The sequence below is a fragment of the Canis lupus genome, chromosome 2, assembly GCF_003254725.2.
Source record: "Canis lupus dingo isolate Sandy chromosome 2, ASM325472v2, whole genome shotgun sequence".
NCBI classification, from domain to species: domain Eukaryota; kingdom Metazoa; phylum Chordata; class Mammalia; order Carnivora; family Canidae; genus Canis; species Canis lupus.
In genome coordinates this window covers 33,433,434-33,449,136 of record NC_064244.1, presented here as the reverse complement: position 1 = coordinate 33,449,136, position 15,703 = coordinate 33,433,434, and the positions used below count along the sequence as shown (strand labels likewise).

The 15,703-nt window shown below is 41.5% G+C and overlaps 1 protein-coding gene across 2 annotated transcripts in view; it reads right to left on the bottom strand.

Annotated features, from left to right (window-relative positions):
* UBE2D2 (ubiquitin conjugating enzyme E2 D2) overlaps nucleotides 1–15,452 on the bottom strand; it is a 55,386-nt gene extending 39,934 nt beyond the window's left edge. The window contains exon 1 of one of the 2 annotated variants that reach the window (XM_025445098.3): nucleotides 14,993–15,452. In XM_025445098.3, coding sequence (XP_025300883.1) covers nucleotides 14,993–15,016 — 24 coding nt within the window. In that variant the 5' untranslated portion in view covers nucleotides 15,017–15,452. The remainder of the gene's footprint in view (nucleotides 1–14,992) is intronic. The other variant, XM_025445097.3, reaches the window with a different exon arrangement.
* Nucleotides 15,453–15,703: the final 251 nt, after the last annotated feature.

The window sequence follows — 15,703 nt, the reverse complement described above, 5'->3', positions numbered from 1 at the left end:
AAGTTAAACACAGGGGCATCTGGGTGGCTCAATGGGTTGAACTTCTGACTCTCGGTTTCAGCTAAGGTCCTGGGATCGAGACCCACGAAGGGCTCTGTCCTCAGAATAAGAGTCGGCTTGAGGATTTTCTCTCTCCCTCTCCCTCGCCTCTGCTCACTACTGCTTGTGCACATACACACGCTCTCAAATAACTAATCCTAAAAAAAAAGTTAAACAGAATTACCACATCACCCTGCAATTTCACTCCTAGGTATATATCTAAGAATGAAAACACAAACATTGAAATCTGTAAATTTTCAGAAAGGAAACTAGCCAAATATATAGGATCAGGAGTCAGAATAGTTTAATTTTTTTTAATTTTTATTTATTTTTTATTTTTTCATTTTTTTTTCAGAATAGTTTTAGACTTAACAGCAATACTGGAAACTATAAGACAATGAAAATACGGACTATAAAAGTAAAAAGGGGGCACCCTGGGTGGCTCAGTCAATTGGGCAATTGCCTTCAGCTCAGGTTATTATCCCAGGGTCCTAGGATTGAGCCCTTTATTGGGCTCCCTGCTCAGCGGGGAGCCTGCTTCTCCCTCTCTCACTCCCCTTTACTTGTGCTCCTCTCTGTCAAATAGATGAATAAAATCTTTTTAAAAATAAAGTAAAAAGAGTGTCACAGTCGTGGCCCTACCCCGGGCTCTAGGATTACAGATCAAATCATGTCCACAGTCTAGGCTGAGAAACTAATAGCTCCTTCCCAAATGCCAATAAACACAGTCAGTTTCAAGTTGTTCCAAAGCGGAACAATTTCTTTAACTTTATGTTAATGTTGCATGTGACCTCATTCAATTTATTTTCCACATTAAGTTATAGGTTCAATAACAGAGGAACTAAAGTAAGACATGTATACTGAAAAATAAATTACTGCATAAGCATGTTTTGGGATTGCCAGTACACGTTAAACAGATTTTATTTATTCAAGATTTGTACTGTGTTGATGAAAATAAAGGGTATAACTATTTGTTTTGAGAAAGAATTCAAATTTTTGTTTTAAACCAATTTAATCAGTATTTTAAACATTTGGAAAATGGTTTCAAACCAACCTTGAAATAAATACACTAAATATCATGCAATGCACTTTTATTTTATTATTATTATTTTTTTTTAATATATTTTTTTAAATTTATTTATGATAGTCACACAGAGAGAGAGAGGCAGAGACATAGGCAGAGGGAGAAGCAGGCTCCATGCACTGGGAGCCCGACGTGGGATTCGATCCCGGATCTCCAGGATCGCGCCCTGGGCGAAAGGCAGGCGCCAAACCGCTGCGCCACCCAGGGATCCCTATTATTATTATTATTTTTAAGATATATGTTTTTTTTATTTTTATTTATGATAGTCACAGAGAGAGAGAGAGAGAGAGGCAGAGACACAGGCAGAGGGAGAAGCAGGCTCCATGCACCGGGCGCCCGATGTGGGATTCGATCCCGGGTCTCCAGGATCGCGCCCTGGGCCAAAGGTAGGTGCCAAACCGCTGCGCCACCCAGGGATCCCTGCAATGCACTTTTAAAAAGAGCTCACAAATATCTATGATATTGCTGGTAAGCTCAATAATTTCAAAGTGGAGTTTACTATTTCTAGTCAATAAAAGTGAAGCACAATACTTAAAGATACAAATAATCTAAACTGGCCTACTACTAAGCTCATTGATGATATTGCCTTATTGAAATAAGTGAAGTTGGAGTGGTTCCACAAGCAATTCCCCCCCACCACCAACAATGCACCCTTATGAAAACATAAACAATACTTCTCAATATGCAAAAATGCTAAGCTCATAAAATAAAAAGAGAAGCTTTTGGGGGCACCTGGCTGTCTCCGTTCATAGAGTGTGCAACTCTTGATTTCAGGATTTTTTTTTTTTTTTTTTAAGATTTTACTTACTTATTCATGAGAGACACAGAGAGAGAGAGAGGCAGAGACACAGGCAGAGGGAGAAGCAGGCTCCCTGCAGGGAGCCCGACATGGGACTCAATCCCGGGTTTCCAGGATCACACCCTGGGTTGAAGGCGGCGCTAAACCGCTGAGCCACCGGGGCTGCCCTTGATTTCAGGATTGTGAGTTTAAGCCCCATGCTGGATAGAGTTTACTTAATTAAAAAAATATTTTAAAAAAGAGAGAAGCTATTGCTAAATAAACTTTAACACTATTGCTAAATTAGGTAGTTCTTCTGAATGTTAAATTGGATATTAAGTACATAGGTGTTGATCATATCAGTGTCTAAAATCTTTTATACTTTTGTATGAAATATTTCATAAAAAAGGTAAGTTTTATTTATTTATTTAATTATGGTTGTTTGCAAATATTTCTAAGACTGGAAACTAGTGTATTTATACAGGATACCAGAGTTATCAAAATTATCTTAGAAAACATTAAATTGGGGCACCTGGGTGGGTGGCTTAGTCGGTTAAATGTCTGCCTTAGGCTCAGGTCATGATCTCAGGTCATGGGATCAAGCCCTGAGTTGGGATCCCTGCTCAGCAGGGAGTCTGCTACTCCCTCTCCCGCTCTCCCCACTCATGCTTGCTCTCTCTCAAATGAATAAATAAAATCTTAAAAAAAAAAAACAAAAACAAAAAAACCCACTACATTAAAATTATGGTCTTGGTTTACTCCAAGATAGCTGTAGAAAAGACCATATTCTCCACAATACCTTGTGCTCTCCCTTTCCAACTAGGGCCTGGCAGATGGCTCCTGTAAAGAAGGGTGGCAAGAAGACCATTCTGCCACCAACAAGGTAGTGACCTAAGAATATACCATCAACATTCACGAGCGCATCCATGGAATGGATTTCAAAGTGAGCCCCTTGGGCATGCAAGGAGATCCAGAAACTTCACATGAAGAAGATGGGAACTCCAGAGGTGCATACTGACACCAAGCTCAACAATGCCATCTGGGCCAAAGGAATAAAAAATGTTCCATACAGTGTGTGCAGTTGTCCAAAAACATCAGGAGGATGAAGATTTGCCAAACAAGTTCTATACACTTGTTACCTGTGTACCTGTCACCACTTTCAAAAATCTACAAACAGTTTATGTGGATGAGAACTAATGGCTGCTTATCAAATAATGGTATAAAACTGAAGCAAAAAGAAGGGCCATATTCCCTAGCTGGAAAAAGTGCTAAGCGGTTACAATTACTAGGCTGAACATCCTGTATCTATTTTATGTTCTACATGACTGGCACTATTACTTTAGTTCTTCTCTAAATATTTCTGCCAAATAAGAAGCCCTTTATTTTACTTATTTTTAATTCTGAGAACATCTATAAGGGGATGGGTATGACCCAGTGCAGGATGTCCAAGTCAGGACAATTAAGGCATCCCCAAGGGAAAAAAGAGAGCATGAATGGTATCTACAGGGGTGCCTAGGCAGCTCAGTCAGTGAAGCTGTCTGCCGTCAGCTCGGGTCACGATCTAGAGTCCCGGGATCAAATTTAGGTCATGCATCTTTGGCAGGAATGTCACATACACATGGCGATGTATTATATGTATGTGTCGGTCTACACACACACACACACACACACACACACACATATTCCCTACCTACATTCACTGATCACACTGAGAAACCCTGGAAGCAGTGAGACTCCAAGAGCAACGAGCACACCTAGCCTCCAGATCTTGATTTCTAAATACCATTTTCCAGTAAACAGAACTAGGAATCCTTGGAAAAATAGATGATTACAGGGCCAGAGCAGGGTATAAAAGAAAAAGCCAGAGATACCTTGGGGTGCCAAAACAAAGTACTCAAAGAATGATGAGAAAAAAAAGAAAAAAACCTTGAGTATTAAAATAAATGATAATAAATTATTATAATCCACCTGAATAAAATAGGAAATCATAAGTCCATATAAATTTATGTTTAAAAACCAGTAACTTAAAAATTTGCATAAGGGTGTGGAACCTAGACTCCAAAATAGCTCCCAATGATTCTTGACTTCTAATATTCATACTCCTTAGTCCTCTCTTCCACTTTGTACCAAGAGTGGTCTGTGAAACCAACAGAATATGACAAAAGCAATAGCATGCCACTTCTGAGATTAGGTTATAAAAGATATTGTGGTTGTGTGTGTGTTCTCTCTTGCTCTCTCTCAGGGCACTCTAAGGAAACCATCTTTTTTTTTTTTTTTTTAAAGATTTTATTTATTCATTCATAGAGACAGACAGAGAGAGAGAGAGAGAGAGGCAGAGACACAAGCAGAGGGAGAAGCAGGCACCATGCAGAGAGCCTGACATGGGACTCGATCCAGGGTCTCCAGGATCACGCCCTGGGCTGCAGGCGGTGCTAAACTGCTGTGCCACCGGGGCTGCCCAAGGAAACCATAGCTTAAGCATACTCAAGCAGCTCTATGGAGAGACCCATGTGGGTAGGAAATGAATCCTTTAGTCCAATAATCCACAAGGAACTAAGATCTGTCAACAACCATGGTAGTGAGCTTGGAATGGGATCCTCTAGCCTACAGCGAACTTAACTTCTGGCAATAGTGTGGCTGTAACCTCAAAAATGACCCCAAGCCAGAATCACCTAGCTGTAAGCCATTTTCAGATTTCTGATCATCAGAAACTATATCATAATAAATGTTTAAGTAACTAAGTTTTGGGGTACTTTCTTCTGTAGCAATATATAAATGATACAAACAGGATTAAGTACATATTCTCAAAGTATCTCCCAATAAATTACTTATTTATTACAAAGATAAAAAAAAAATTAACTCTACAGTAGGGAACCCTGGTAAACATTATCTTAATCAAGCAATGGAAATGAAAATTCTCAGCAACGGGTCAAATTTAAATTGCATACCATTCAACAGGACGCAATGAAAAGAATCCAACCAAAATCACATACCACTTGATAGTCTGCAAAGAGGGCAACACAGTATTACTTCATTGACATTCCTGCCAAAGACCCACGACATAAATCTCATCATAAGGAAACAGATCCAAAATGAGGGACACTCTGCAAAGCAACTGGACTCTAACGTTTTAAGTGTTAAGGTCATAAAGTCAAGAAAAGACTAAGGAATTAAAAGAGACCATAGATAAATAACAAAATGCAGCAAGTAACTCTGGACTGGGTTCTTTGCTATAAAAGTACGTTACTGGAACAACTGGCAAAACCTGAATGGGGTTTGAGGATTATTGGCAGTAAGAGCTCAATGGAAATATGCTAATTTTGGGACATCTGAGTGGCTCAGCGGTTGAGCCTCTGCCTTCGGCTCAGGGTGTGATCCTGGAGTCCCAGGATCAAGTCCCACATTAGGCTTCCTGCGGGAGGCCTGCTTCTCCCTCCACCTGTGTCTCTGCCTCTCTCTCTGTCTCTCTTGAAGAAATACATAAATCTTAAAAAAAAAAAATTACTAATTTTGAAGGTTGTACTGTGATTATGTGGCAGAAATGTCCTTGTATCCAAGAAATACACATTAAAGTATTTAGGGTTGATGAGACAACATGTTAATAACTTACTCTGATATGGTTAAAGAAAAAAATATTCTAGGACAGCCTCAGTGGCTCAGCAGTTTAGCGCTGCCTTCGGCCCAGCGTGTGATCCTATAGACCCAGGATGGAGTCCCACGTCGAGCTCCCTGCATGGAGCCTGCTTCTCCCTCTGCCTGTGTCTCTGCCTCTCTCTTTCGCTCTGTGTATCTCTCATGAATGAATAAATAAGATCTTTAAAAAAAAAAAAAAAAGGAAAAAATATTCTAGGGGCACCTGGGTGGCTCAGTGGTTAAACACATCTGCCTTCGGCTCAGGGTGTGATCCTGGAGTCCTGGGATCGAATCCCACATCGGGCTCCCTGCAAGGAGCCTGCTTCTCTCTCTGCCTGTGTCTCTGCCTATCTTTCTGTGTCTCTCGTGAATAAATAAATAAAATCTTAAAAAAAAAAAGAAAAATAGTCTAGGTATTGTATTTGCAACTTTGCAACTGTGGCAGTTAAGTCACAGTGACGATATTAAAAACTACCTTTTGGGATCCCTGCGTGGCGCAGCGGTTTGGCGCCTGCCTTTGGCCCAGGGCACGATCCTGGAGACCTGGGATCGAATCCCACGTCAGGCTCCCGGTGCATGGAGCCTGCTTCTCTCTCTCTCTCTCTCTGTGACTATCATAAAAAAAAAAAAAAAAAAACCTACCTTTTATGTAGTCCTTATTTCCTTTCTACTCACCCTCCATGGGTTTGCAGGGTAAATGACACCATCCTCATTCTACAGACAAGGAAGCCAAAGCTAAAGGAAACTACGGAAGAGACTTGCTCAAGGCTACAGGGCTATCGCATGACTCAATAAGTATGTTACTCCAAAATCCTATTTTTTTCATCATATCACTTGCTGTCAGCACTGAATGTTATTGACAAAAACTGAATGTCTACTATGCATCAGATACTAGGAAATAGGAGTAAATGACAAGGACTTTGCCTTGGAGAGCTCAGTCCAGAGGAGGAGAATAATCAATCATGTCTACATACTAAGAAATAGTTCTATAGTGGAACCCTACTGCCTGCATGCCTGGGGCATGCTACACAGAAAGGCCATTTCTGTTGGGTCTCTAAGGATGAATAAAGAATTCAGGAGGAGGGGGTGGGGTGAGAGGACATTCCCTGTAAAAGGAAAAGCACAAAGACTAAAGGAAAATGATTCTAAGAAGGACCAATTAGAACTCCTTGAATTACAGTAGCATTTTTCATCAAACACTAATATGTATTATACGAATAAAGGTGACAATATTTTTTGTCCTAAATTTTACCTAACTTTTAATACATGTTTTTAAGAAATACTACATATTTCTACAGATTTAAAGCAATAATTTGCCTCAAGAAACTGCAACACAAAACAAACAGGTGTGTTGTACATCAATCCTGATGTACAAACAGGATTTAATCATGGGTATTATCAATTTAACTCCACTGATCTATCCAGTTTCTTGTCATAATTCAATTTATATTTGAGATTTTTATTTTTAAAAATATTTTATTTATTTATTCATGAGAGACACAAAGAGGGAGAGGCAGAGACACAGGCAGAGGGAGAAGGAGGCTCCATGCAGGGAGCCCAATGTGGGTCTTGATCCCAGGACTCCAGGATCATGCCCTGGGCTGACGGCAGGTGCTAAACCACTAAGCCACCCAGGTGTCCCTCTATATTTGAGATTTTTAAAAAAGATTTTATTTACTTGAGAGAGCAAGCACATGCCAGGGGTAGGGAGAGGCAGAGGGAAAGGAAGAAGCAAGCTGCCCACTGAGCAGGGAGCCCCACGTGAGGCTCGATCCCAGAACCCTGAGATCATGACCTGGACCGAAGGCAGACACTTAACCGAATAAGCCATCCAGGCACCCCTGTATTTGAGATTTAATCAAAGCTTACTATTCTGACTATACTAACCCATTCTTCATGAGTTATAATTAGAACATGAAAGGGTTTTTTTCCCCCCTAAAGATTGAGAGAGCAAGCGAGCATGAGGGAGGTGGTCAGAGGGAGAAGCAGACTCTCCACTGAGCAGGGAACCTGGTGCAGGGCTTGATCCTGGGACTCTGGGATCATGACCTGAGCTGAAGGCAGACAGCTTAAGCAACTGAGCCACCCAGGAACCCCCAAATTTTTTTTAAAGATTTTATTTATTCCAGAGAGAGAGAGGGGAGAACACATGGCGGGGGGGACAGAGGGGGAAAGAGAAAGATACTTAAGCAGACTCTGCTCTGAGCACAGAGTCCAAAGCAGGACAGACTCCACCACTCACACACTCAGGGTGACCATGACCTGAGCCAAGAGTCTGATGCTTAATTGACTGTGCCACTCAGGTGCCCCTAAAATAGAAAGCCTTATTTATTTTTTTAAAAGATTTTATTTACTTTTTCATGAGACACACAGAGAGAGGCAGAAACATAGGCAGAGGGAAAAGCAAGCTCCTCAAAGGGAGCCCAATGGGGGACTTGATCCCCAGACTGGAATCACTCCCCGAGCCAAAGGCAGACACTCAACCGCTGAGCCAAGGCATCCCAAATAAGAAAGTTTTAAATGAAAAACAAAGTCCTTTGATTCTTAAGTCACCTAAATAGATGTGACAATAATGTTGATAGTAGCTTAACTGCATGAATAATGCCAAATATGTAGTTTGTAATCTTTTGCTACAGTGTACCTATTTGAAACAAATTTTCATATTATACTGTAATGAAAACAACATACAGTAACATATTTAGTGAAACCTTTGATGAAGGTCTCTATTGTTACATAAGAAAAATACCATTTTTAGTTTGGTCCTTCACAACAAAATGTTTCATCTTAATATATTTTGTTTTTTAAATAATTTACCTAATTTTGTGCTTCTGGTATTACATTTTGATTACATACTTTAATTAATTCACCTAGGACCATTTGCGCTGTCAATCTTAACCCAAGTGTGCATTGTTTCACAAACTCTTATTTGTATCCATCAACAGTATTAGTTTGAAAAGCATTCTAATAAATTTGGGAAACACTAGATATGAGAAAGGAAGAGACATCAGTTTATCAGAAGCTAAGGGAGGGACACCTGGGTGACTCAGTGGATGAGTGCCTGCCTTCCACTCCAGGTGCAATCCCAGAGTCCCAGGATCAAGTTCTGCATCAGGGCCCCTGCAGGGAGGCAGCCTGCTTTTCCCTCTGCCTGTGTCTCTGCCTCTCTCTGTGTGTCTCTCATGAATAAATAAATAATAATCTTAAATAAAAAAAGAAGCTTAGGAAAATGAGTGATAACATAACTTATATAAATTAAATAAAAGCTGAGGAAGTATCCATTGAATTTGGCAATTCAGTAATCACCAGTGACCTTACTAAGTCCCAGAATGGTGAATAGACTATTCTTTTAAGAATTTTGGCACTGCAATGATAGAAATAGGAGGAATAAAGAAGAGGAAGGGATCAGCAGTAGCAGACTAGGAGAGTTAAAAAGTGTTTTTGTTGTTGGTTTTTTTTAGGATGGGGAACTCTTGGATAAGCTTGGATGCTGAGGGGACTTAGAAGAAACTGAAGCTAGGAGAGCAGAGACAATTAATTACTAGAGAGCCAGGACCTGGCAGAAAGAATAGGAAAGCATAAGTTAGCTTGACAAAGGGAAAAGTACAGCTTCTGCAGAGACAAGAAGGAAAAAGAGTGATGACTACGGTAATTTTGGAGCAATGGCTGGCTACAGTCAAGACTGCATGAATCTGAATCCTGGCTCTTCTTACTATACCATATAATCATAGGTAAGTTTGTTTACTTCTCCAAGTGTCTGTTTTTCCATCTAGCCTGGAGAGAACAGAATTCTCAAAGGGTTGTTCAGAAGATTCAGTAATCCTGAAATTGAATGAGTACTATAAAGATGGTAGCTATAGAGTTTTGTTTTTGTTTTAAAGGCCTCAAAGGAAATCTGAAAGAATTCACGTATACGAATTCTACTTTCTCTGTAGAACAGGTAATTGGGTCACCAACTGACATTAAAATAGAATGTTTAAGGATGTAAGACAGTGATTCTTAATCTTCCAGAGATTAAAAAAACCCATTTGGGGATCCCTGGGTGGCTCAGCGGTTTAGCGTCTGCCTTCCGCCCAGGGTGTGATCCTGGAGTCCGGGGATCGAGTCCCACATCGGGCTCCTTGCATGGAGCCTGCTTCACCCTTGCCTGTGTCTCTGCTTCTCTCTCTCTCTCATGAATAAATAAAATTAAAAATAATAATAATAATAATAATAAATAAGTAAATTAAAAACCCATTTAACTCTGATGAAAGATATATGGAGAACAGAACATCCCAACTTTGTATATAGTTCTAAGGGAGTTCATACATACCTCTTCAACAATAAAAAGAGATGTTGAGGAAAAGATCTTCTGGTTCCCAGTAACAGTCTGCATAACCCAATTGAACAAAAGAAAAAGACCGCATCCTTTGGATTTACATACCTAACAGCTATATAATGGTACATGGAAAAAAAAAAACAAAAAAAACCAGGTTCTTAATCCAGCCCTAGAAAGTCAAATGGCCTTTTTAGATAGTAGCTCTGAGATGTGTTGCAGTTCTAACATTTTATGATTCTATTAATTGAAATCTCACTTGATTCTGTAGATAGAAAAACTAATGGTACTTTATTTTCCTTTGTCATAGTTAAATATGATTTTGAAGGTTAGCCTGGGAACTTTACCACAAAAACTCTGTTTCTACAGAAAAAAACAAGTGTGCTCCTGCATTTCTGGGATGAAGCATGCAGAGGTTCCTGGCACCATCAGGCATGAGTCAGGTATTCCTATCCTGGGAACTGCCTAGGATATTTTAGCAGTCCTCTCTCTGGACTAAAATATCCAGAATTGGACTTTGTCAAAACTTCCTCTTTGTCATTCAGCAGTACAGTAATACACACAGAGTTTAAAGCAAACCTAGATTAACTATCCTTTTAATTAATTTAATCAAACCTAGATTAATTATCCCTCAGTGATGGTTCTTTAAATCAATAAATAGCAACCTGGAAGATCCAAAGAAAGTTTCTCAATCCAATGAAACTATGTAAAGCAAAAAACATTTCCTAATGATAAATTAAAAAAAAAAAAATCTTCCTACAGATTTCAAGAGCCTTTTCTTTTGGAGTAAGAAGGTATATGTGCTTTCTGAGATAGATCTAATCCAAACAGCCATTTTCAGTCAACCATTTATTAAAGTTCACAGTACTCCACAGAACAATTTGATAATATTTTGCCATTCTGACAGGGTAACACTAATATATGGTATCACACAGTACAGTATTTTAAAATAATTATTTTTTAAAAGACTTTATTTGAGAGAGAGTACATGGGTGGGGTGAGGGCCAAGAAGACTCCCCACTGACCTGGATCCCAGGACCCAGGGATCATGATCTGAGCTGAAGTCAGATGCTTAACTGACTGAGCCACCAAGGCACTCCTAAAATAATCATTTTTTAAATTTAGTACTATTATAGTGTTACAAAGGTAAGAATCATCCTTTTGTAATCTCCCAATCTTAAAACATTTTGAAAGTATATAGTCTACAGATAGACGATTCACAACATGAAAAAGAATGTAATGAACAGTAAGACACAAACTTCTGTGGGATCAATCCATCTACTAAATTGGCTTTCCCTATGCCTCACACACAACTATGTAAAACCTTAGCAAGGAAGTTAATTAACATTTACAAAAAAACTACTTAATCTTGACCACCTACATAAAGCAAAAAATATTTGAAACTTTAAAAAAAGATAGCATATATGGTTTAAATGATTTAATCCTTACACTCCTGATTGCTTACTGAACCTCAACTTTTTAATTCACAAATTAAACTAGTGCCTACCAACCTACCAGAAATGTGTTATTGTTTTTAATTTGAATTGGTTGCCAAAAATCTGGATTTGCGGCTTTCCTTTTAAAGGGGAATAAAAGGGAAGATCTGGCAACACTGGGCCCACAGATCCTGGTAATAGTAACATTTGGAGAGAGAGCAGGGTAGCAGCTGCCCTCTTCTGATAGCGTATGTAATGTCTAGTCCCCCCCCCAACTCTTTGCTCACTTTTAGAGCTATAGGAGTTTGAAATCTTTATCTTACAGAGGTGGTTTTTTTCTTCTTTGGTGGAAAGTGGGTATCTTTTGAAGGGTCTTAGAAGAAGCTAGCTATAAAAATCTTTATCATAGAACCAATAAATCAAGTGAGGATCTTGGCATTAAAACCATGTATACCAAATGTTAACTATAAATATCAGGATACCGCTAAAATATTACTGTTAAGAAAACAGGTTTTAGTATACTAACTTTGGTTTGTCTTCAACTCCTCAAAGAATCAAGACAGTCAATCTTTTATCCTTCCAAAGAATAAAGAAATTAATCCTGTATTTCAATATTATGGCACTCTAAGAGTACCTCAAAGCCTCCTGCATCTGTATAACAAAAGAAAAACAGGAAATAAAAAAGGTCTCTGATCAGTCAGAGACCACACAGTTCACAGAACACATGAAGTCATCACTCAGAGCCTACTGGATCTTATTTTAGACATAATTTTAATAAGCTCCGTGATCTAGTTTCCCAGCCCACAACAGATGAGATGCAGCCAACTGGAAAAGGGCTGGGGGTGGTGCTGCAAGAGGCAGACACTCAAAGCATCAAAATCAAAGCTAAAGACCTATAAAGTCAGCAGAAAACCTCAAAACACAGCAGGCTAGGACCATGTGGTGTAGATATAAACAAGCCCAGAGGGTCCTAATCCCTGCACAGAACTATACTGGATGTTCATAATGACCTTCTTTGGAACATTCTGTAAGTCAGGAGACCTTAAAGTGTGTTATCAAAATAAAGTCCATCAAAAGCTTCTGCCAAAAAGACAATGCATTTAAAGGACTGTCAAATTCACAGAACACTATTTCCCTCAAGATACTGAGTTCTAAAGATGCCACATTGTCAAATGTATTTGTTCTCAGCAAAAGTTTATTAGAACCCAGATGCAGCAGTTCATTATACCTAACATTAACAGAGTATTTTTAAGTAGAACTGTATTTTCAGAGAATGATAGTTGAAAAGGTTCAAGATCAAGATCAATTACATAAGCCAAGTTAAGTTTTTTTGGGATTCCACTGTAGATACATTACTAGGGCCAAGAAGATAGTAAGAACTAGTCTTACCCATACCTAAGTAAGTCTGACTTCAACTTAAAATTGCTATTATACAAAAAATTGGGGGGGGGGGAATCTCCATTTTGTTTTCACAATCTTACTGACTAGTATACCAAAATAAATTTTATTTTTCTATTCCCCGGTAGTCTCAGAAGTTGAGCCATACTTTGAGGAGGGCCTTAAGTTATAAAACAGGGGGGAAAAAGGCTAATTACTGAGTTTTAAAAGTTCAAAGTATCATTGCCTAAACTTGATCTTATTGAAATTTTTATATTTTAGAGAAAATCTAGAGAATATGTAGCAACTCAAAAGAAACTAATTACTGGGGCAAGTATATGAGATTAAAGTACATGTTTTGAGTTCCTTTCTCTGAAAAAATAGAATACATATCAATTAACATAGAGATTAAAAGGTATATTTATTGATCTGCAAATTATCATACATACTCCTCTTCAGGTTTTAGAGTAAGAACATGGAGAGAGGAGTTGAAAAAAAAAAAAGAGCAGTCTTCTACAGTTACAATCTCAAATTGATAACCCATTGAGACCCTATAAAAACTACTAAAAGCCTTAAAAACACACGGACGCCTGGATGGCTCAGCAGTTGGGTGCCTTTTTTCCGCTCAGGTCGTGATCCCAGAATCCGGGATAGAGACCAGCATCAGGCTCCCTGTGAGGAACCTCTTCTCCCTCTGCCTGTCTCTGCCTCTCTCTCTCAGTCTGTGTCTCTCACAAATAAATAAATAAATAAATCTTAAAAAAAAAACAAAACAAACCTTAAAAATACATATACATTTTTATTTGGATGATGATTCCTCAGTATGCTCCTGTCCCTTAAATAGTTCTTTAAGAATTCTTTGATTAAATTGCAAGCTCCTTTTAACAAATAACCTGCTTCATTTTAATGCAAGATTTACTCTGAACTCTGCCTTTCTTCATTTGTTAGAAATCAAAGAAATCCAAACAAGCTAGTAAGGATCTAACCTAATTTACAGTAACCATTAGGATTAATTCCACGTTAAAGGTCTTTGAGCATGAATGAAATGAAAATCCACTGCAAACTGAGGTGTTTTAATTGTCCAACAGTCTGTATTTGCCCTGAGTTTAGGGCAATGAATATTTGTTCTCTTCCCGGTACATCTCCATCCCATTCCTCCCGATGGATAATCCCGGGATCTATTTATAAGTGGCTAAAGGTTTGATAGAGCTTCTCCAAGGAGCTAAGTAAAACCAAACAAAAATCATCATTAGTACTTCTCACTTTTAAGAAAAAGACAGGATAGTCAGAGGCTCCAGGAGTGTTACAATATTGGGGGTACTCTAAATTTAGAGCCAAGCCCATAAGGTAGAATCAGTATACGGAAAACCTTCATACAAATAACTAAATAACCTTTCCTCTTAAAGGGCAAAGACACCCTTTCGAATAGAAAAGATTGAGCAAAATTCCTTCTAAATTCAAAGGGTCTCCCTGAACATATGACGTAATTTACGCGTTAAAATCCACCGTATAAAGAGACAGTAAAGGGAAACTTTGTGTAATTCCTTCAGCGTTTTTCAATGTTCAGGTTTCTACTTCTATCCTTGCAAATTTACGTTTTTCTATTAGATCCATTCCTATAAAAGTTTAATTTCAGACTACATTTAGCAACCTCAAAGAACAAAACCTCTTTCTACTTCCCTCCTCCCTCAAGAGTCATGTTTGTTTTGTTTTGTTTTCCTTCTGAACTTCCTACTCTTTAAGTTTCTGGACGAGTGGAGTGGACCGAAGTGCGCGGCCGCCAAGAGGTAAGTAAACTCAAGGAATACTTGTGGATCGGACAAAAAGGCTTCCTCCGTGTGCCTGAGACGTGGGCTCCAAGCTCAGGCGGCTCCGAGGAGGGAACCAGGGCAGGTGGGCGGGAGGCGGGAGTCGGGGGACACGGGCAGACGTGGGGCGAGGAGCCCTTTCGACCTCTGTCAATGGGACAGCTCAGCGCCCCAGCCCAGCTCCCCCTCCCGGCATGGCCGGACAATGGCCCTCTAGCGCAGCAGTCCCAGGCCGGGCAGAGGCCCTGGGGCTCCACACCACGCGGGGCCTAGAAAGGAGGCCAGGGAGGCACGCTGAGCCGGCTGGCGAACCTGCGGCCTGAGCGCGGGCTGCGTACCGGGGCCTCTACCGGCGCCATCACTGGGAGTGGGGTGTGAAGGGCGCCCGGCAGGACCACCGCCGCCGGCAGCCGGGTCCGAAGAGGCCGCGAGCCGGGCGGAGGCGACGGCGGGAAGTGCAGGCCGCAGCCTGCTCAGCTAGCCCGCCCAGCGGCCGGAACCCTCAGCCGACCTCCGGCCGCTTACCTTGTGGATTCTCTTCAAAGCCATCGTGGGAGACGGGTGGCGGCGGCCCCCGGGGCGGGGACGGGGGCAGGGGAGGGACGGGGAAGGGGCGAGGGGGCGCGAGGCCGCCTCAGTGACCGCGGGTCGGCCGGAGAAGACGGGGGGTTCGCGAGCGCGAGCCTGGCAGGACCGACTGCGGGCCGAGGCCCACTTGGCTCCTGAGCCTGCCGCAGCGGTCACCGCATCACCCGGCGGCGGCCCCTTTATGCGCTGCCGCCCGAGCCGCCGCCGCCGCCGCCGCCGCCGCCGCCGTAGCTGCCTCTTCCACCTAGTCTCAGCGCCGCCTCCTCAGCCGCCGTGGATCCCTCCGCCGGGGAGCAAGAGCCCAAGCCTCGGGCTCGGCCGGCGCCGCTCAGTGGAACAGCCAGAGGGACTGCCTGCTGCAGGTGGACGGAGGCACTCGCGGGCGGACGGGCGGGCGGCGCCGCCGGGGTGGGGCCGCCGGAGCGCGGGGTGGGTCCAGGCCGAGGGGCAGGTCGGGAGGCCCGGGGATTGGCGGGCGAGGGGAGGGAGGGCCGGACCGCGCCGGCGGCGGAAGGATACGGGCCGCCCCTGTTAGTGTCTTACGCGCGGTCGCCTTCGCCGCCGCGGCCGCCGAGAGGATGACGCCGCGAAGCGCAGGGGAGCAGTCTCGCGAGATTTATGGAGCGGGTGGTAGATGCTCGCGCGACG